Raw genomic sequence first — 21607 nt, 5'->3', positions numbered from 1 at the left:
GGGTTTATTACATTCTAACTATTATCGATTTTAATCCAACCTACACAGTAATAGATAAATTCCTATATAGTCATAAGAGATGCTGGGGTGCGTCAAACATCTTTTCAAATACAAATAACGTCATTACGAATTAAAGATAAGAGTGTCTGCAGAGCCTGTTAGTGATCCTTTCATGATAAAAAATAACGCCACATTTTGTACACAAATCAAAATATAAGAACATTTATTTTTAATGGATAACACATTGTAGTAATTGAAGTAACATTTCAACACAAAATTTATAAGAGTAATTTCAGGGAACATCCGAGGGAAAATACTTATAGGCCAATTCAATTACCAGTACAATATTTGCATGTCGAGTTAATGGGATGATATTTGTAATCATTCTTGAAAAAAAAACTTGAATTGAAGTGAAGGGAAGCGAATCAAAAATTGTCCAACTAAAAACACCAAGCGTTATTGGTGTAAAATATTAAAGATTTTAACGACATGACTCACCAATCATAATCATAGTCATACATAATCTAAGAATTGCACTCACCATTATAAAGTAGAAACATTGAAGATAAATAAATAAATATACAAAATAAACTGTCGACTTTAGTACATGTCCAACTTTTTTAACCTATGTATTGCTAGACATTCAGCAAATCCCGGACAACATTCGCCGTGATTGGGACAGCTGTCGTCCAACGGCTCCAACGGCTGCTATGGTTTTTCTTCAGTTGCTCAAGTTCGTTTCGAGCCATCAGGAACTATTATAAAAGGACAAAAACGAACAAGGTTATTATTTAATCTTCCTTACAACGACCATATATGATAACGGTTTAAAAATACTTACTTGCGTATTTGAGATATTCCTTTTTGCCTTTTTGCAAAAAGATGCCTTAATATCCTCGTAAGCAATTCCTAATTCGTGCAAGTCCTCCATTTGCGAGTCCTGACTTGCAGATGTAATATCACTTCGATTGTCGTCGTCATTGTTGTCATATCCATTATGCGCACCATTCTATGTAATACATGATGTACATGTTATGAGTTAATCTCCAATGGATACATTAGAAAAAAATACTATAATCGTACTCGATTATGCCCATTGCTTGAAAAAATCATGTCGTCTTCAGCAAAACGTGGTCGTTGTGTAACTGGCATTCCTGCTGGAGGCCGTTGAGCTGGTCGTTTATTGCGTTCTCCTTGTCGGTGATCTGAAAACGAGTTGTGTTTGTTGGATAGAGCAGTACCTGATGACGGCATAACGTTGCTGTACCGAGGCTGAGCTTGCAACAGATTTTTCTTTGCAGAACTGAGAATCTTTAGAAAAAAAAGACATAAATTAAGACATATTCAGCACTATTACGCGGCCACTCTGTCCTACAAATTGAAAGAAACGCACTTTTTCATTATATCTATGCCCACCACCGATGAAAAGCTCATGGTTGAGTCCAGCTTTTGGTGCTGATTTCCTGACAGCGTCGGTTCGTGGGACTGGTGACCTCTTTGTTTGAATTTTTTGATTCTCCACAATGTATACTGCAAATTCTTTTCTTGGTTTTTTAAATTCTCTCATCAAAATTTTGATCTAAATCAAAAGAATAAAGCAATTTATTACTTGCACACTTATATATAATCTGTATGTGCCACAATGGTCTCCCACACCCTCACTCCGGTTATCCAGCGCACTAGGCACTAGCGCTCAAGGTGTTTCACGGTTGGCTTTAGAGCTTGGGAGCTGGAGACCGAAACATTGTGCCACATTCTATAGCTAAGTATCAATGTTATCGTTCGACCATCGGAAATAGCTTTTCGCAGTCATTCTTGGGTCTTCTCATAACTGTTCTTTAGGTTATTTTATAATTTACCGATTCATGTAAGTTGTGCTTGACAGGTGGGCCTTCGCTTGTACCCCTTTGAACGGAATAAATTTGTGGATCAACGGAGACATTAAAATGCGAAAGGAACGCATTATACCTAAAAAAGAACAAATTGAACAAGTATAAAAAATAAATACTTTCATTTACTGAATATAAATATATAATGAATAACAAAGTTTAAGAAAAATGTTTGCTTTGATACCATGTTGTGGTGACGTCCAGCAGAATGCACTTGTTTGATAACGATTGTAACTCCTTGGACTGGACTGGGCGACCACTGCCTCCAATCTTAATACTGATCGGAACCATACTTGCGGTCAGTGGGTTCACATTAGTTCCAACCTAGCCACAAACCATTAAAACATTCAATCCATTAAATTAGATCAGTTTAAGAAATAGTCTGTTTTCTTCGTACATACCATGATTAAAAATTGTAATAGCCGCAAGATGTGTTGGACGTCGACTTGAGCAAATTTAACTCCTCTAGCAGTAATGTAACTTGTGATTTTAAAAATCAGAATTCGGAATTTCAAACTTCTTTGGAATGAAAAAGAATAGAGGAATTTTTATAATACGAGCAATAAAAAACTTTATTCTGCATGTTAGTAGACAAAAAATGGTATCTTTATTATAAAAATTGAACTTACCAATTGAGTCAGGTCAATAAGCATACGGAGAACCAAGTATTTAGAATGTAACAAGTAGTTGTTATTTAATTGACAGAAATTTATAAAGGAAAACACTAAACATACGGATTACGGATGTGTGTCAGCCGCCATTCAGAGTGGAATTGAGAATCATTTGGCTAGCAGCAAAATGCATCATGAAATGAACTGTTATGTTGGAAAGAGAGAGCTTGCTGCAATGCATGCAACTTGTCTGGACAATTATTTGATTCTCAATTCGCACTTTCCATAAGAATATCAGCTAAATATTATAAAAGCTTATATTCAAAAGGACGGAACTGGACCCTTTATGTTCAGCGTTATTCTACATGCCAAAACTAACTGGAGAGAATAAATGAAAGAAAAGAAAACAAACTTCATTCACTAACCTATGCATACAACGAACAGGAACAGGACGGCCGACGGACTATTTGAACGTTTCAACAAAGGACGGTATTTAAATATGCTATTCAAAGTTCATAACAAACTCGTCGTAACAAAAATTATATTACCAACTAATACCAACACAAAAACACATCCTCCAAACAAATATTGTCAAATTCACAATTTTTAGAGAGATGCATTGACGAGTTATCGTGCTAATCAATTACTGGATTATGTCATTTGTCATCATTTTTCGTTGTAATGATTATAATCGGTTGCTTTGAAAACCCTCAAATAAATTAAAGATAAAAAATGTGGAATAATATGGCAACATAAATGTATTAAACTTATGTACAAGGAAAAAATATATGTGAAGAATGATGATCATAGCTCAAATGCCGAGAAGGTCTCGGAGTATATTGCTACACAAAGGCGCAGATAAAGTCCATCTGGCCCATCGCTGGGATTTTGTTGACCTGAGAAGACGTAATTCGTGACGAGCCTGCAAGATCTGTAATTCATAAATGATTAAAAAAATAATAAATTTTGTCAGGTTAAAAAGTCGCATAATCTTAAATACTTTATTACTTGAGAATTTGTATAGTTTGTCTGCGCTCGTGACACAAAGTCTTGAAGAATATTTTCATTTTCAATACCAACATCGGCGAGATCACCAATTTGAGAGTCGTCACTAATGTTACTCCCAGCATCATCATCGTAATTTCGAGCAGCACCCTTCTGTAATATGTATTAATTTGCTAAAAACATTGCACTAATATGAATTATTATTATTATTACATCCTTCAGACGAAACAAATTATCATAATCTGTGTTAGTGTTAGCCGAATTTGACGATGGAGCTACAATTTGAGACAAATCATTCGTATTGTGGTAATTTGAATCACGCCGTTTTGGTTCCAAAGTTGTGGTTGGTGGACCTACAGGAGAAGGACGTTTGCCTTTAAGACCTTTTCTGTTGATCCCCGAAGAAGACGCTTGAGCTGGGTGATAACAGTTTTGGACACAAAATTCGCACATACATTTTATGGATGTAATTAGGTTATTATTTTACCAGTGTTTCCAGATTTCTTAGTTATAGAACTCAATCTTATAGGCACCCTCTTTCTACGTCCTGAAAGGTCAGTCGTGACCTGGCAGACCTTGGTGGTCACGATCTAAACATGGTGAGGCGCAAATTAGTACAATATTTTTATGGATATTTAGGTTGCTGACAGTAGTAGATTTATACTCACATTTCCAACCCCTAATCGTAGTTCGTTGGGAAAATTATCCATGTCCGGGCGAGTTTCAATCCTAGCAAAAACCGGCCGTCCAACTTCTTGAACATTAGTAGAAGCGTTTCTACTTTTTTTATTTTCACCATTAACAGGCGCTCCTGTCTCTGCGTTATTTTCAGTAATGCAAATAGTGTAAAGTGGCAAAACTCTTTTGAATTCGGACATTAGGATGCTTATCTGTAAGCAAGACAAATGTGTCGTATTGATTTGATGAGGTTCATTTAAGAAGACCACGGACAAGTACATTTCATGCACTTACGTCTTCCATCAGATTGTGTTTCTTTCGAGGAGCAGATCCTTTGTTCCTAACTCGAGCTACTGAATATTTCGTCGAGTCAACCGAGATCTAGCAAGCAAGCAAAGAAATGTATGTCTATATTTTTGATTGATTTAGTTTTTATTAAGGGTGTCGATCAAGAACAGCACAATTTCTGTTTATAGTTAAATAATATATACTAATTCTTGCCTACCTTAAACTCGCTGAGAAAAGCTTCGTGCCAAGTCATCTTCGAGGTGCTCAGTTTTCGCGTTTCATTATGCAGGGCTTCCAACCCTGGAATGGCCGATCCATAAGTCTGGCCTGTTGCCGCTCGGATTTTAAAATTCGCCAGTTTAGGCAGGGCCAAGGGCTGACCATAAGTTGCAGGTCGTCTGGGAGGAGCCTGCGGTGGCATTATAATTATGGCATAACAACAAATAATTGACTAATAATTACAAACGCTGACACTAATGACCGCATACAAACTCGTTTAAAATATAAAGTTCATGTTATGAACGAAATTATTGAATTTAACGGCAAGAAATGATCAAATTATACTTGAAGCAACCAACGAAAAAGTTAACTTGAACTTTCTGACGGCTATAACCTACCATGATGTTCAATGTTTATTGTTGTCTCCGGTGCATTGACACAATTCAGGTCAATCTCGCTATTTAGCCAACTAATTACTAGCCGAGCCAGATTATTTCTTTTAAACTCTACTCCAGAGTTATTTATTTGATGGTGAAAATCAAAATTCACATACGACTATCTAATCTGTTATGCGTTCCATCCAACAGCAGGATTTGATTTAGTGGGTAACAACAGAAAATGACTCAGAAATGGATATTTCTTAGGCATGTGCAAGCAACACGTGTCAAAAACCAAATTAGCAAACTCGTCTGCTGTCAAACAAGAAGAATGTCTCACGACAGGCATGCAGAGGCATCGAGAATGAACAATGAGACGCAGAGTCGTTGCGTCGATACTTTTCATATGCATGCATATTTAACCACCATTTAACCACCTTTTCATACAAAATTACAATTCTTACAGCAAAACTTATAATCGGATCAATGCAAATCCCCGTTAAAGAAGAGTTTACTACGAATCAATTTATCGAAAATGAACCAGGCAACAAAAGTTGTTTCAGAATGATATGAAAATACGGAATATCCGTAATATGTATTTTGTTATTGTAATGCATATTCATTGTATACTTTTTGATTATAAATTATGGTTGGAAATAAGCTGTCTTAAATGTAGACGTTTTATTGACACTTCCTCCGAACCGATAATAACCGTATAATGATCCCATTTCTAGAAACATGTTTGTTGGATTCTTTACGTAAGATGCAATTCCCTGAAAATTGTAGGTGCGAAACATTTGCACAGGTGCTGTTCACCACAATAAGTACCAATTATAATGACATGTGACATATTTTATGAGAATGACTTACGTACGTTTGTAATTTTGTATATAAATAAATTGAAGCCAGCACTATAATGAGCATTAAGAAAAATGTTGCACATTACAAATTATTTCAATGTCCTTTTGGCATTTTGGAGCGGATTCGGTACGAATTAAATCAATTTTCAATTTTAATTTGTCACCATAAAAACTGTAATATTTATAAAAATATAGCACTATCCTGCGAAAATGGGTCATATTCACCCCATCCCACAGACTGTACCAAATACTTGATGTGTTCCAATGGACAAGAAATCGTAGGAAGTTGCAACACGGGCCTTCACTGGTCCCCAAAGGGAAAATACTGCGACTACCCTGCAACTGCTGGATGCACTTCCGAGGGTGGTGGACAGACGACGACGACAACAACGACAACCACACAAACTTCTACCACACCCACGTCCGGAACTAGCACTAGCTCTTCTGGAGGAGGAGGACGTACGCAAATATGAAGAAATAATGTACTTTCGATATTTTATTTGATATGGGAAACATTTTGGATTATATATAGAAACGAAGACAGGCGTTTGTTCTTGGTACGGCGCTGAAGGTGAAATCCCCCCAGGCTGGCCCACGTCGTGTGGTAAACCATTCGATCGGTACGCCATGGCCGCGGCAACATGGCCGGATGTTCCTTGTGGAACAAAACTCCGTGTATCGGACATGGATACGGGCAAATCTGTCGAAGTCGTGGTGGACGATCGGTTTGGGGGTGCGCCTCGAGAGAGGATAGTTGATTTGACGTACGGTGCTTTCGCCCATTTGGCGAATCATGATCAGGGGCTCATTAAAAATTGTAAGTACGAAGTTATCGGATAGACCGGTAGTATGTAAAAATTAAAATAAAAAAGTATTTATTACATTACATTATTAGTGTTATTTACTTATTTATTACTGGTGGTGGTGGGGCATTATTATAATTAATTAATTTTATAAATTTTATTCTTCATTAAATTAAATTATTTGTGATCTAATAAACTAGAATCTAATAATCTAGCAGATTATTATAAAACTAATTATGATTTATGAATTTCTGAAAAAAAATTGACTCGTTCATTATTAAGTAGATGCATATATGGCATGTTAAAATGACACTTTTTTTGACACAATGTAATACTGAGAAGTTTTTTAATTCTATGAATTAGCAGTAAAGACTTTGTTAACGTCACGAGTTCTTGCACACCAACTGCTTTACAACTGTGCAATTCCACGGCAACAACTATCGTCATACATACAGGGTGGTTTAAATGTCAGGTTACAATGGAAAATTTTTTAATGGGAAAAATTTTTAAATTTCCATTAGTTACGGATTTGGGATTGAGATTTTTATTAATTTTTATTAAAACTTATGACAAAATTCTTAAAATATTGAATTTCAGAGGCAAAATTTAGGTAACTAATGGATATTTGCGAATTTTTCCCATTGCAAAATTTTACATTGTAACCTGACATTTAAACCACCCTGTATTTGCCTGACCATGATTTTCATCTCATGAATAATTAACAATTAAATATGTAATATCGTAATGGAAACTTTGTGGTTTCGGGTAAATGAGAAAAAATTAACAACTCTCGAAGGGATCAATTGTAATCCTTTGCAATTTGCACATGTTTAATTGTTGAAACATTTTTAACAAAAAAATTGCTCTGGCATTGCAGTCATCAGCAGTGTGAAGTTGCAGACTGGCTTTGCCACAGATATTCAAATATTTAATTGCAGACGATAGTACAATGGCACGAGTTCCAATAAAAAGCAGAATCACGACGGTTAGTACTCAGTTACCTCTTGTACCTCTTCCAAATCTAAACATGACCCTCTCAATCCTTCCAGTCGTGGTGATCATGTTATGGTTGGCCACATTTGACTCCGTCTACGGCCAAACTTATTTTAGAATGCCGTACAACACGGACAAATGGCCAGCAATAACCAAACGGTTGAGCGAATTAGACTATCAAATCAAAAGTAAGTTATTAATGTTACGAGTATTAAATATCTACTTATTTAATTTGTCATCATTTTTTTATTAGCTGGGAGATCGCCAACGTATGAGGTGAATTACGCCATCAAAATGTTCGACCCTGCTACCGCAGATTACAATTATGATTCGCTGTACCGAGTCGAAAGTGACCCAGAGTGGAAGCGTCGAATGGAAGTTGTTCTTCCCAAAATGGCAGCAATTGCGCTTCGCCTTCCACAACTGCTCCCAAATCCTGGCGTCCGCGTACTCCGACGGGGCGAAAACGGTGTCATCCGACTAAATCAAGTTCAAGTGCTTTCACTTCTGGCCAACTCCTTCTTTTGCACATTCCCAGCCAAGGAGGAAGGGTTCCCCAGAAACAAGTTTTGCACGTAATAACGTCGTTTAAATGAATTAAATTAGGAGCCATTGCAGGATTTTTAATAAGCTGGTGACGTACTTTATGATGACAGACTATTCGAAGGGGCTGGTGGATCGGAAGCGTCCAAGGCTGAGAAGCTGAAGGCATTTCTTCACTATTTTGAACGAATGTTGGAGCGTTTTCCTCCAGGCAGTAAAGGCACTGGCACGTTGATCACGTACGAGAGACGATCCCTCTCACCTGGGGAAGTACCAAATTGGACAAATTCAGGAAAAACGTTGACCAGTGTTTGGGTAGAGGAGTATGGACACATTGAAGACGAAAAGGGGTTCCAACATCTCCAGGCTGATTTTGCAAACAAGATGCTTGGTACATACATACATCGATTGGCACAAAATTAATAATTTTATAACGAATTCCTTATAATTTTCGTCTCAAAGGTGGGGGGATCCTCGGGAACGGGGCCACACAAGAAGAAATAAGATTTGCAGTCAACCCAGAGCTGCTCATCACCTCACTCCTGTTCGAACAACTGGACAACAATGAAGCTGCCATCGTCACCGGCGTCGAGCAATTTAGCACGACCTCGGGTTACGCTTCTAACCTCCGATTTACTGGAGACTTTCGCGATACCACTCCACTCGATGCTGAAGGGCGTCGAGACACGTCCGTGTTTGCTTTTGACGCGCTCAAATTCGAAGATGGAAAAGAGTACGAACAATTCTGGGAGTGGCAAGTCGATAGAGAGCTGAAAAAAGCGTATGCTGCCTTTTCAAAGAAAGGCAGGACCGAAGATTGGAAACCAATAGCAACCGGAAACTGGGGTAGCGGGGTTTTTAATGGCGATCAAGTAAATTTGCGGCAACGAATTACGAATACTAGTTCGTATTAAAAATAACTCAAATATTTTACTTATTTCAGGAGCTCAAGTTTTTAATTCAGTGGATGGCGGCATCGCAGTCTGAGAGAAACATGAAATATTTCACGGTTGGTCGACCAGGTCTGAAGGACGCCATTGTCCAACTGCTCAACCGTTTTAAGCAGGCAGCACCTCCCGTCACCGTGGGGAGATTGTACCAAGCCATTGCCTTGTACAGGAGGAAAGTCGTCGACAAGCATAACCAAAATAACATTTCAATCTTCAAATTTATCCAAAATGACTCTGAAGCAAAAGCATTATTGAGACTTCCATAATTATTAAATTCTAAAATTGTAAATTTAAATTTAAAATTCAAATTAATTATGAAAACAAATTACTAAATAAATCAGGAAATGAATAGCAAAGAGCAGTAATCTTAATTACATTCCAGCAAAATAAATTTTCCAATGCACTCATGACTAAAAGAATATCTGCAAATATATAAATCCACACATTGTCTTCATAAAATAACAAGCTAATGGAACTGTGTATGTACAATTTTCATATGCACATAATCGGGAATGCCATAAATATTGACCATTAAAACCGGACATAAACAATTTACTTTGTCAACCACTCGCAGTTGACACTTGTAACGTGATGATGATTCGACGAGGAGTAAACTTTGCTTCCGTGTATGTATCTCATACTCAGCTGAAATTGTTCGCATATGGCTTATCGTCGAATGAACCTCGTACGAGCATCGCAGATCATTAGCGATATCAAACAATAAACAATTGCCCAACTACTTACTTACTAACTTAAATGCAATTTAATTTAAGGTACGTACTTAAAAAGTTATGCATACACATACTATTATTGTGTGGCTGCGTATGTGTACATATGTATAATATCTAATTCATTCACATTTTCCACCGGAAATTTCAATACGCATTTTTATTTTGCGACTGCATACTGCTGCTACCAGCCGGAACGGATAAATATAAACACAAGTTCAATGTCGTTTGCACACATACGTCTTCATTGCATGCGACAAATATGGTCCTCGGACAAACAATAAATAAACTACGGCGACACAGGCGGAGTAATTCCTTGTATAAAAGGGCGCAACTCTTGGTCCAAAACTTCAGTCACAACTTGATACGAAATCATAAACCTTGTTTTTATTTCATAGCAACACTCCTCCGATAACTTCAATATCCAACCCTGATCATGATCGTCCTCAATAAACCATCCTTCGTCCTGGCAGCAACTCTGCTCTTGACATTGGGACAACCCAACGCTGGGAAATTTATAGAGAGTAGAAGCGATAATCTTCAGAAATTCACGTTTTTTACTAACGAAGATTACACAGGGGACTCGGAATCGTTTACCTATAGCGTTCCAAACGTCCAGGATGTTACCATTATTGGTCGGGTGGCAAAGTCATTTTGTGTCGAGAAAGGAGTGTAAGTATAATTTTGACCAGTATTTTTATAGCCGAGTTGATTATATTTCTCTATTAAAATTGTTGGTTACCTAAACAGTTGGGTGATTTATGGGAACATCACATTTGGTCCAACTTATCAAGAAGACCCCGTAAATCCAACCTTTGACATTAGCAATGGTCTGTTGGCAAACTCGAACCTGGGCATGGTGTGCGTCTCTCTGCACGACGATGACAACGGACAGTCAGCAACATACACGTCGATTCGTCACTTGGCCTCCAACGACTTGGATGCCACGTCTCTCTCGCTGTTCGAGGAGCGTTGGAAGGGGAACGAGCTCTTTGTGGAAGGCGACAGTCTGCGTCTGCCCAACCCAATGTCGGTCACTTCCTTTGCTTACACTGGGAACAACCCTTGGACACTGACGCTATCTTCAGGTGAACAATACTGCCTCCAACCCGGTGCCAACGACCCGTTTCTGATGGGGATTTCCTTCTCCGATGTCCTTGAGTCAGTTCAGGTCGTTGCTGCCCAAAAAGGCTGCGATGAAAGCAATAATGAAATGAAGAACTTGCCAGTTCGGCATTTGGAAAACTTTACGCTATATCCAACACTTTCTTCACGAATTGTAAAACTTAAAGTATTTCCTTAATAAAATAAAGCATTTGTACAGTTCACTAATATTTTATTTTGTTTTTCGGACACAATGCTTACTACTAAGCTACTATTGCAAATGCATATGCATACGTTTTTACTATGATGAAGTTAATTCCATCCCTTGGAATGATGGAAAGTGTATTTGCTTGTAAAAAATCTTGTTGTTTTAATGTCAATGAATCAAGGCTTTTCTCCGCCCACTGCCCATAGCATCAACGCCATTACGAGACCCTTGTCTAATTCCGTCACAATTCTAACGTTGTCCTCTTTTCTTCGAATCCCCATGTGGTCCAGGATCAGCAACCCTCGAGTGTGGTGGCCCTGGAGCTCAACCGTACAATGGATTGACTTTGATGTAATTATTGCCTGCCCAGATAAATAAACGCATAGATATTATACACATGCTCATTTTTAACTTTTGATACTGTTCCAAAGAAGCATTCTCGCCTTGGAATCCACCAAGGTCCTGAATTTTACTTAGTTACGTGTCTACATAAGGTTAGCTCAATTGATGGTAAATTTTGTGACCTAGAGCTTGGGACGAGTTTGGGATTATTGTGGGGAAAAAATTTGTTGTTACGTGAAGTTAAGGTAATTTTATAAAGTAATGATGATGATTTCTGGTGGTGGTGGTGGGGAAAATTGATGATTTCTTGAGCACATTTGATTATGGTAATGATAACGAAAGTGTAAATTTTAGAAAAACAAGTTTATGCATGCAACTACAATACAATTTGCCTACAAACTTATAGGCAGCATAATTAATACACTTTGAACGTAAATATGATTAAATTAGCGTATAAGAGTTCAAAATTGAATTGATCATCTCCAGATCAGCTTCGGCTGGGTCGGGAGGAAGCTCAAACTCTTCTTCGCCATCCCTAAATTCTTCATCTTCTTCATCCGAACGATCAATGCGTCCACGTGCGTTATTTATGAACGCCAACCGTTTCCTTTCCCCATTAACGTACGACGCGTCCTCATATTTTAAATTAAGATGGCGAACTCGTAGCAGGGTGCGGAATTTTGCATACGTAGACAACACTTTCTTTGGTACATGAGAATAATTGGTAGTCAGTAAACTATAAAATCTTCTCACAACTTTGGGCTTCATGTCGATAGTCATGTTTGGGTGCAGTATGGCAAAAATGTCTTCAAATTTTTTGACGGTGGAGTACCACATTGTTGATGGCTCGGTCAAGTGTCCATTAGACAAGAAATCTATCCAGAAAGGGGACCGTTCTTCTGTTCCTATTATTCTTAATTCTGGATAATCGTCGTAAAATTTTTTAGCGATGTATCCGGCACAGTACTCCATTCCACCTTCTTCAGCTCGCTGCTGAAACGTCATCTCTTCCGTCCTTGGATCTACACTCTCGATGTCCCAATCTAAATCATTGAACTGATCTAATTGAAGTTCGCTCATTACCGGCCCGGCTAATATTTCGTCTTCTCTCTGACTGGACATCAATGACTTGAGCACCTCAGAAGTGACCATTGCTGTATCCTCCGCATCTTGATGAACTGACCCAGTTACTGGTACCGTGAGATTCCAGTTACACACAAGAGTTTTCATTCGATACATGAACTCCAGAGCATCGGGGTTGAGTTTAAAGCCGTTTAATCCTCGTATTTGACTAAAAATATTTTCTAAATAATCTTGATTCAGTCTTGCTGTCAATATATATTTGATGGCGTATCTGTCTTTCATGTCGTCAAAAAGATCCTGCAGCGATCGAATATTTATAAGCCAGCCTTTTTGGAATGGTGCATAAGCTCTTCGACTGCCAACTCGGAGGTCTGTAAATATTTTTGTTACGTAGTTTAAAAGTTGGTCCTGTCTGTCTTTCCGCACTCCATAAGGACACTTGTAATTATTTGTATGCTCTTCCGCTATTCTTGTGTTCATCAGGTCGGCAAAGTTGTTGACATTCTCGATAAAATTGGCCTCATGGACATGTCCGTATGTTAGGAATCGAACAGCAGATGCTGTTTTCTTTGAGAACAATTGGAATGCAGTAGCCACATTCTGACGCTTCTTCCCCTTGAGAAATATATGCTTGTGGGTGAGTTTATGAGTCAACCGGAATTCTGAATTTTGCACTGCTAACAACTTTTCCAGGAGTTTCCGATCGAGAATGGGACCGCTGGGGAGCTTGATACCGTTGTCGAGTAAATGATTTCTCAAGAGCTTAATTAAATGGGGAAAATCGGCAAAAACATACACATTTCGAGTTGGGTCGCTCGGATGTGGAAAATGATTTGCTCCTATTTCACCGTTTTTTACTCTTCCTATCCCAAACTCCTTCCATAGTCCTTGATTTTTCGTGCCCAAGTCTGATACGAAGGCGACAATAATAATCAGTCCAATATCAAACAATGCTTTAATTGCTTCTGTTATGTGCTGGCCTGTCGTCTTGTTTTCTAAATCGTAGTAGAGGATCTGCTTCCAGGAAGAAAATAAGCCTCTTGCAGTGATAACTGGAACACAGTCTCGTCCCCCATACACTTTGTCTGCGGATTTGTCATACACGAAACGCTTATTGATGCCCACTTCATCTAAGGCTAGGACGCAAACTCGCTCCCTTTCTGACTTTTCCAAAAACTTAGCTCTCATAACATCCATGACTGGAGTCATAATTTTCCCAGGTATAATTGAGACCTCTTGCAACCATCTTTTTAATGTTGAGATGGACGGGAACGGATAGTTGCACTTGTTATTCTGTTATTCTGTTGTTATTCTCTGTATCTGGACACGTAAACTCCGTATGGTTTTGTTTTTGGACTCAAGGGCCGTTTTACATTCTTGAATCTCCGATTTTAGTCCGGCAATTTCAATATGAAGCTGCAGTTCTAGTAATTAACATCAAATATGTATTATGTAAATTAGAGTTCGAAAAATAATTTATAGTGGTAATAAATACCATTATTTGAGGTGACATCGCTATTTATTGCGACGTTCGCCACGGTTTGTTGAATTTCTGTGCCACCCATTTCTATTCGATCCAATTCAATACATATGGGTGCGCCCATGTCAATCCGCATACAATCCGTATCAGGCAGTTGTGTCTCACCTTTAATGCATCGAAATTATAAGTAATTTTATTATAATAAATAATCCAATTATAATACCAGTTGGACTGTTCCACAGATTCAGAGTTGGTATTGCAATTGACTTTAAGACTGGGGCGCCTCCTTTAGCTTTTATTCCGGTGACCTGACCTGCTACATAATCATTTGAAGAGAAATGACGGCTGCAAACCCCGAAGTTGTCAATTTTAAGGGATGATGTTCCAATTGTTCTGGAAATTCAAGTGGTCCGGAGGAGAGCATGTTTCGCATTGGGAAATGCGTGGACTTTATGAGAAGGCTTTCCTTTTCTGTTTGGACAACTTGAAATTGCGCAATTTCTCCCCATTGTCTTTTTATATTAAAAACGATAGACGACAACGTGCTCAAGAAATGTGTTAAAAAATCATCAATTTTCCCCACCACCACCACCAGAAATCATCATCATTACTTTATAAAATTACCTTAACTTCACGTAACAACAAATTTTTTCCCCACAATAATCCCAAACTCGTCCCAAGCTCTCGGTCACAAAATTTACCATCAAATGAGCTAACCTTATGTAGACACGTAACTAAGTAAAATTCAGGACCTTGGAATCCACCAAAACTGCAGCAGCAAGTTGGTCACAAGGAATCCAAACATCGAAACTTTTTTCTATAATTCTCATTTCGATCTTGTTCAACAAAATTGATTGTGGCGTCAACATTTGTCCCAGAACTGATGTACGCCAACTCTAAACACACAAACAATATGAATGATGAATATTTTAAAATTAGAAATACGCATATAAGTAGTTATAACTAAATAAAATACCTTTGAAATAGCCTGGCGTTTGCAAACTTCCCAAGGAACCACCGTAATTTCACATTGAAATTCACTCAAGGTTATAAAAGCAGCTTCCGGATCAATGGCGAAGTTAAACTCTGCGCTGATTGTGGCATTTCCTTCCCCTGTGGCATTTTGTAGTAGTCGGTAAGTATGATACTTGATAATAAATTATATTACATATTTCGGTATAACCTTCAATATTGCCTCCCATACAATAAATACTTTTTAAACTCGACCTAATTGTGGGGTCAATGCGAACGGCCATAGCGAGGTTGGTGAGGGGTCCGAGAGCAAGGATAGTGAGTTGACCTGAAGATGTTGTATAATTGTAATATTTTAACAGTCACATTTGCATATGAACCGACGAACGAACCGTAATACTCTTTCGCCAATCGAACAATAGCAGCCACGCCGTGTTCGGCCGATATTTTTATATTTCCACCATAATCCTCTAAAAGTTGCTCCCTGTCCTCAACGTCCCCAAATCCATCTTCTCCGTGATAAGGTTCAACTTTGTGTCGAAATGGGTGCACGATAGGCGCAGAAGATCCTTTGTAGAGTCGAGTCTTGTGATTTTAAGTTAATTTGAGATTTTGTTAAAAAAAATTTCTCAAGATTTTAATACTCAGCTAATATTTATTATCTTACACACAACTCCTCAGCGCCACACCCCTTTAAAATCATGGCGACATTTTCCGTCACATTATTTACACTCGTATTTCCATTAACCGTAGTAATCCCCACGATGTGAATTGGGTGCTCTGAATTTTGGTGAGCTTTTATCATGAGGAAAATAGCCAATGCATCGTCCGTTCCGGCATCTGTGTCGATTAGAATGAAGTGGGGATGGTCCGGAGCTTGTATATTCCCGACGGTCGTGGAGACACTTGACATAATTTAATTGGAAATTTATTTTATTTAAAAGTATAAGAAATTCGTATTAGTTTTTCTTCTGTGTTGGTTGGTTGATAATTAATTTACTGATTAGAAAGAAACTCCAGCCAAAGAAGATTATAAAGTTACTTACTGTTACATTTATATATGTACATCATCAATATATATTATTTGGTGATGTGTTAGTGCATATATGTAAATACACCAACTTATTGAAATGGTAGCACATATTTATATAAGTACATGCATGCACACGTATAAAATGCATATGTATGTCACATACAAGTTGTATGATACAACATCGGAAACTGTGTTTAATTAGACTATAAAGATAATCATTGACAAATGCCAGAATGAATCCTGTGAGTAATCGTGTTAACAAATCTTTATGAGTAAGCCATGGATGTAAGAGTATGAATTGTATAAAGTTTGTTCGGAAATGCATAATGGGTAATTGCCAAAGTGTCGGGAAAATAACCACACCATCATTCATTGTATTTAGAGTTCCGAATTTTTACTTTGGTCGTGCATGGTGGACTCTCGTGTCTAGAGAGGTCAGAGTTCGTGGCGTACGACTTTTCGTGATAAGAGTATTATGTGTGTAATAAATTTTCAACTTATTCTATGACAAGATGTTCATTACAAATAAATAAATATGACATTGAAATAATAATGCAAGTTCCAGCAGTCTGGGAGAAAATGCCTAAGTGTTTTTCACCCTTTAATAAAATTCATTACCAAGCGAATGAGTGATTATTAATCACTGATTAAATTCACGAATTTAATTTTCTCGGAAATAATTTGTCAGTTGAATACAATAATAAACGTTTAGAAGTGTTTGATAATATAATTTAACGATCCCAGGGCGTTCAATCTACCAAATCCAAAAATGTTATTTGGAAACGTCGTAACCGGGATTCCACCACAAACGAGGTCGTCAACAGACAGACCAAGCCCTTCCCTCTGCGCCCCACGCGCCAAAGCGATCAAAATCTGAGTGAAGGACAGGTTTGGATCATAGGCTTTCAAAATTGCAACGACGCCAGCCACGTGGGCGGAGGCACAACTAGTTGCTGACAGTGGAATGAGTGTAGTATCGTCAAGATTATACGCAGACAAAATATTTGTGGCTGGGGCGACCATTTCAGGTTTCATTCGTCCAGAGGTCATGGAAGGTCCTGCACTGCTCCGCTCGTACCAAACATCTTCCGGCGTTGTCCCACTAACTGCGATCACCTTTGCAGATTCTGATGGATAGCGAGCTAAAATTCAAATAAATAATATAAGCAAACTTAGCACACAAGTTAATAAATACAATTATATTATTTATTACATACCCGAAGAGCAAGCAGGCCCTCCTCCTCCCAACGGCCAGACAGGAATTATTCCGGCTGCCTCCCAAATTTCGAGGGATCTATCAGGTCAGAGTTCTCAAATAAAGATCATGCCATTTATGACGTACTAATTGACATTTGACCTCTGTACCTGTCAAACCAATCGTCTCCTGGGCCTGTCCAGACATCTCCATGAACAACATGTGGTGCTTTTGAGCAATCGGGTAGCGTATCATTAGGATAAAGTGGACAAGTAAAAACCTCTGGAAGAATTTTTAATTAAGTTCAAAACCTCCACAAGTAGAACACATAAATTATTATAACAATATTGTTCACATGAAATGTGTTACCAGCGCAACGAAGAATAGCGTAATCTCCACAAAAGAAATCTGCGCAAGCACGACATGCCATCCATTTTGCAGAAGGAAAAACGCCAACGCCATTGCTCCCAGCAATCACTCCAATTTCATGCGTGCCGACCCCTACGACGTCAACCGGTGGGTCGTACACGCCATGAGGATCATACCATCCGTAAGGACCGAGAAACGAGTCTCGAATTGCTTCATGGGTGGCGTGGGCTCCTGCATGAAAGCAAATAATTGGTTAAGCACCACCACCATTAATCTTTTAAGCTAATCCTAAGTACAGTAGAAATTTAGTCACTCTAGAAAGTAAATATTTTTTAACCTGTCCCAAGAATACCAACTCGAATTTCAGGAAGGGTCCCACCAGATACGTTTCGCAGTAATTGATTAGCAGCTTCCGCCTCAATCTTGTAAATCCCCCATTCAGCCTTAACTTCTCTATTCTGTGTTGATGAGAGTGGGCCTGCTGCTCCTACGGGATTGAACGTGTTATGCATCCGTTCTAAAGAAATCTTGGTAATTTCTTCAAATTGGAGCAATTCATAAAGTAAATCTGCTTTCAAGTCGCGAATGTAGATTTGGTTAGAAATCCAAAGGGATGAGTAAGAAATAACTCCCGTTTTCTCCAGAAAAGATGTTACCCGCTCCTGACTCTGGGATGCTGACGCTTCGAGTGCACTTTTTATGGCTGAAATCTTTGTGGATCGTTCCACCTTTGGCGACAACGAGTTTACGACTTTTGACAGAATGCCGGTATCCTGAGGGAAGGATACAAGTACATTTGCAGAACCACGCATTGTCACAATTTGTTCCCATAAGTCTTGTTGAACTATTGCTGGCTTGCTGGAGGCTACAATTCCTACCAGAATCAGGAACGAGAAGACTTTCAAAGCCATTTTTAACAAAGAAAAACGGGATGGATGAATATATTAAACTTTTCTTCCTGAAAATGAAATATCCACTGATTGATTCTCCAGCACTTTATAATTTATCAACAATGTGCACTTTGGCCCAATTAATTGATGTCAGTCCACAATAATGTTATCGATGCCTAATGTTTATCCGTGATTTTCATTCCCTCGTGATTGATTAATCTCATTCAGCAATTGCTTTGTACGGGCTTTGTACTTGATAAATTACTCGTGTAAAACGTGACATTTCAATTAGGCTCAGATTAGAAAAGGAGGAGTGGTAACATCATCAGGTGGACTGATTTGACATGTGTGGCATGATCAGTAATTTCTGCAATTAGTCCCTATCGTCAGCTCTTTATTCTTTTGATATAAATAAATATGTATTTATTATTTAACAAGTATGTCATTTAATTCAATCCAACAGCTTTTTAACCAAGGTAGACGTCATACCACACCATACAGAACAAGGTCAACCAACTCAAAAGGCTCCTTGGTCCGTAATAAAAATGGGAAAAACCGCTGTTGTTATCCAAAGTTGGGTCCCTTGGAAAAATTCGAATCGTAATGTTTCCATTGTCCACGACCACATCATCCTTGTAAATAATTTTTATCATCCTCCCCTCGTCAACTTCCTCCCAAGATGCCCAAGTGCTCGGCATTATTCGAACTTCGTATCCATCCGCATAATAAGTTTCTTGACTCAGTCTAACCTCTGTCGGTTCAATTACACTTTTGTCCACCTCCCAGACAGCATAGAAATCTGCAGTGTCTTCATTGAACCCTGTTGAGAGTAGTTTTCCGGCCACTGCTGACGCATATGTTCGAGCATAATGTTTTTTCACTAATGGATTTCGATCAACGACGGAGTGGAAACCCCAACCGACCCACGACTGCAGATATTTTTCAGCTGCATCAATAGTATCCCTAATCCGGGTGTCAATTAGTTTCACATCCTCATCTCCGTTGCCGCCCCACATCCGGAACTCTGTAAGGATTCCTCCCGATTTGAGACGTTCGTGATCTTTGACACGGTTTTGCAAGGCTGGATGAAGTCCCAATTGTGGTGGAGCGTAGTAATGATAACTCAACGCGGCTTTTGAACCGTCGCCACCAGGAACGTTGGGATGCCCGTCAACAATATCCCACGTGACACCTTCGAAAAAGATGATTGTTTCGTTATCCACTTGGCGGATGGAAGTAGTGACCTGTTCCCATACAGCAGCCAGATTTACATCATCCGCTACGCCAGGGCTGATTATGTTGAACAAGATGGGTTATTTTAAAAACCAATTTTACTCACTCCGATTAATTAATATTTGTTACATACATCAGGAGGGCAGGATTTTCGTAGATGTCGCCAGCCCATGGTTCTGTATAAAATTGTTACCAACCTCAATTATTAGTTTTTTCTTGATCAATATTGTACGCGTTTTTGCACATGCGTAAATCTTATGTTTACCATTCAATAGGTTATAGCCCATCACGCTTTTATGATTTTTGAATTCTTGAGCAATCTTTGCCCAGTATAAAGCGAATGAATCCAAAAGCCCATCATAATTTGCATAAAATTTGCCAAAGGCGTCACTCGTGGCCACGGAGAAATAGCTGAGAAACCAATTTGCACCAATTTGCCAGCACTGGTCCCACGGATCGGGAATACCGTTGTCGTCTGCAAATGCATGGGTCATAATTATTATTAATTGGTAGTTGGTATTAGGCGCTGTTCGTAACGCTGGCCAGTATGGGCAGGATAGGGAAAAATCCCTATCTTCCTATGGTTAGCCAGCGTTACGAAGTTTACGAACAGCGCCTTATTAATTGATTTTTGACGAAAACAATTCACCTGTAGTGAACGGAGCTGCTTGTGGGAATGGAAAGCGTAGAGATTCGTTTGCAATCCAATCCTTCCGTACAAACCACTGAACCGAGAATTGGAAATATTAACTGCTTTACATATGTGCTCGTGATTTTTATTTTGTAATTTAGAAGACCTACATCTGGAACTCCTTCTTGACAAAATTGTCTCGCTAAAACATCTTGGTGCACATCAATCAACGTGTAAATATTTCTCTTGGCCAAGGACTGAATTATTCCATGAATTACACAAAAATATGTGCAATTGTAAATCCCACGTGTAGGCTCAGCCCCTTGCCACATTACACCTATTTATTGTAAAACAAGTTGTAACAAAGGCTATGTATAAATATGAAACGATTAGGATTGCTGCAAAAAAAGCGTGGCTGTATATTGTTACCCAGTCTGACAACATTGACGCCAAGTTGTTGGAGATAATCCATATCTGCATCGCAAAAAGGTGAGGGAAGCGTGTTATTACACACGCTTGGGTCACCAAGGTCAGGATGAAAAGGAAATTGTTTGGTGACCACGTTTGTCCCATGAAACCAACTACTTCGACCAAATTCATCAATGAATTGATGAGTTTCTTGATTTACTTTGACAATTTTAGGAAGTGGATATTCATCTGGACCACAATTACACGATTCTTGGCCGTGTCCAAAACACACAGTTCCTAAAAAGATTAGCACTGAAGTATAAAGAAACATTTTTAAATAACGTTTAGGACGAGCGTTGTAGCAGAATTCGTAAAGTGTTGCTGGCAACACTTAAACTGTGTATGTATGTCTTCATTATCTGATAATATAGGGCATGCACAAAGGAGTGTGGAAGAGGACATCTAATCATAATCAGTTAACAGACTATTTTATAAAGTGTCAATCAATCGATCCAAGTTATGGAAAATAAACGTAATGATTGGACTGGCAATCAACGAATTGACGAGTTCTTGTTAACAAAATGATTAAGATAACCTCGTTGGACAAGAGTGCATGCTTAATTTGTACAAACACTTTATATTCGATTAGATATTTCTCAAGTTTGTGATTACTGGAGTGTAAAGTCATTTCCATGAACATTTAATTAGAAAATAA

The 21607-nt window shown here is 38.5% G+C and overlaps 8 protein-coding genes across 12 annotated transcripts; 3 read left to right on the top strand and 5 right to left on the bottom strand.

The window, feature by feature from the left end:
• Positions 1 to 198: 198 nt before the first annotated feature.
• On the bottom strand, positions 199 to 2878 carry LOC110852211. Of its 3 annotated transcripts, XR_002548107.2 has the most exons (9): positions 2519 to 2878; positions 2291 to 2408; positions 2074 to 2213; positions 1860 to 1968; positions 1394 to 1579; positions 1084 to 1311; positions 842 to 1009; positions 542 to 755; positions 199 to 440 (listed from the first exon to the last, which is right to left on the bottom strand). XR_002548107.2 is itself a non-coding variant. In XM_022100213.2 (8 exons), the coding sequence occupies exons 2-8, from the start codon at positions 2291 to 2293 to the stop codon at positions 636 to 638; spliced, it is 954 nt and encodes a 317-aa protein (XP_021955905.1). In that variant the 5' UTR covers positions 2294 to 2408; positions 2519 to 2878; the 3' UTR covers positions 199 to 635. The 3 variants fall into 3 exon arrangements, 2 of the variants coding, with proteins under 2 accessions (XP_021955905.1, XP_021955906.1); XM_022100213.2 differs by having other exon boundaries at positions 199 to 755; XM_022100214.2 differs by having other exon boundaries at positions 199 to 755; positions 2291 to 2369.
• Positions 2879 to 3240: 362 nt separating this feature from the next.
• Positions 3241 to 5334, bottom strand: LOC110852210. 2 transcript variants are annotated; one of them, XM_022100212.2, is made up of 8 exons: positions 5089 to 5334; positions 4689 to 4880; positions 4478 to 4564; positions 4174 to 4395; positions 3993 to 4095; positions 3719 to 3858; positions 3509 to 3658; positions 3241 to 3431 (listed from the first exon to the last, which is right to left on the bottom strand). In XM_022100212.2, exons 1-8 carry the CDS (start codon positions 5089 to 5091, stop codon positions 3312 to 3314), a joined length of 1017 nt encoding a protein of 338 aa, XP_021955904.1. In that variant the 5' UTR covers positions 5092 to 5334; the 3' UTR covers positions 3241 to 3311. The 2 variants fall into 2 exon arrangements, with proteins under 2 accessions (XP_021955904.1, XP_021955902.1); XM_022100210.2 differs by having other exon boundaries at positions 3719 to 3921; positions 5089 to 5328.
• Positions 5335 to 5953: 619 nt separating this feature from the next.
• On the top strand, positions 5954 to 6964 carry LOC110852392. The gene is made up of 3 exons (XM_022100459.2): positions 5954 to 6054; positions 6123 to 6386; positions 6460 to 6964. The coding sequence occupies exons 1-3, from the start codon at positions 6000 to 6002 to the stop codon at positions 6765 to 6767; spliced, it is 627 nt and encodes a 208-aa protein (XP_021956151.1). The 5' UTR covers positions 5954 to 5999; the 3' UTR covers positions 6768 to 6964.
• Positions 6965 to 7664: 700 nt separating this feature from the next.
• On the top strand, positions 7665 to 9574 carry LOC110851852 (poly(ADP-ribose) glycohydrolase). Its single transcript, XM_022099768.2, has 5 exons — positions 7665 to 7911; positions 7977 to 8298; positions 8380 to 8657; positions 8729 to 9138; positions 9210 to 9574. Exons 1-5 carry the CDS (start codon positions 7680 to 7682, stop codon positions 9480 to 9482), a joined length of 1515 nt encoding a protein of 504 aa, XP_021955460.2. The 5' UTR covers positions 7665 to 7679; the 3' UTR covers positions 9483 to 9574.
• Positions 9575 to 10283: 709 nt separating this feature from the next.
• Positions 10284 to 11278, top strand: LOC110852523. The gene is made up of 2 exons (XM_022100623.2): positions 10284 to 10616; positions 10695 to 11278. Exons 1-2 carry the CDS (start codon positions 10381 to 10383, stop codon positions 11245 to 11247), a joined length of 789 nt encoding a protein of 262 aa, XP_021956315.1. The 5' UTR covers positions 10284 to 10380; the 3' UTR covers positions 11248 to 11278.
• On the bottom strand, positions 11266 to 16192 carry LOC110852522 (inosine-uridine preferring nucleoside hydrolase). 2 transcript variants are annotated; one of them, XM_022100622.2, is made up of 6 exons: positions 15801 to 16192; positions 15526 to 15718; positions 15345 to 15461; positions 15138 to 15274; positions 14926 to 15057; positions 11266 to 11618 (listed from the first exon to the last, which is right to left on the bottom strand). In XM_022100622.2, exons 1-6 carry the CDS (start codon positions 16044 to 16046, stop codon positions 11433 to 11435), a joined length of 1011 nt encoding a protein of 336 aa, XP_021956314.1. In that variant the 5' UTR covers positions 16047 to 16192; the 3' UTR covers positions 11266 to 11432. The 2 variants fall into 2 exon arrangements, with proteins under 2 accessions (XP_021956314.1, XP_021956313.1); XM_022100621.2 differs by having other exon boundaries at positions 14914 to 15057; positions 15801 to 16189.
• Positions 16193 to 16796: 604 nt separating this feature from the next.
• LOC110852176 (bacillopeptidase F) lies at positions 16797 to 18759 on the bottom strand. Its single transcript, XM_022100165.2, has 5 exons — positions 18068 to 18759; positions 17731 to 17961; positions 17532 to 17643; positions 17384 to 17460; positions 16797 to 17308 (listed from the first exon to the last, which is right to left on the bottom strand). Exons 1-5 carry the CDS (start codon positions 18639 to 18641, stop codon positions 16875 to 16877), a joined length of 1428 nt encoding a protein of 475 aa, XP_021955857.1. The 5' UTR covers positions 18642 to 18759; the 3' UTR covers positions 16797 to 16874.
• Positions 18760 to 18984: 225 nt separating this feature from the next.
• Positions 18985 to 21299, bottom strand: LOC110852051 (endoglycoceramidase). Its single transcript, XM_022100017.2, has 6 exons — positions 20914 to 21299; positions 20655 to 20821; positions 20503 to 20578; positions 20119 to 20328; positions 19987 to 20029; positions 18985 to 19910 (listed from the first exon to the last, which is right to left on the bottom strand). The coding sequence occupies exons 1-6, from the start codon at positions 21221 to 21223 to the stop codon at positions 19088 to 19090; spliced, it is 1629 nt and encodes a 542-aa protein (XP_021955709.1). The 5' UTR covers positions 21224 to 21299; the 3' UTR covers positions 18985 to 19087.
• Positions 21300 to 21607: the final 308 nt, after the last annotated feature.

The sequence above is a fragment of the Folsomia candida genome, unplaced genomic scaffold (assembly GCF_002217175.1).
Source record: "Folsomia candida strain VU population unplaced genomic scaffold, ASM221717v1 Fcan01_Sc007, whole genome shotgun sequence".
Taxonomy (NCBI): domain Eukaryota; kingdom Metazoa; phylum Arthropoda; class Collembola; order Entomobryomorpha; family Isotomidae; genus Folsomia; species Folsomia candida.
This window is presented reverse-complemented; position numbering and strand designations above follow the sequence as displayed.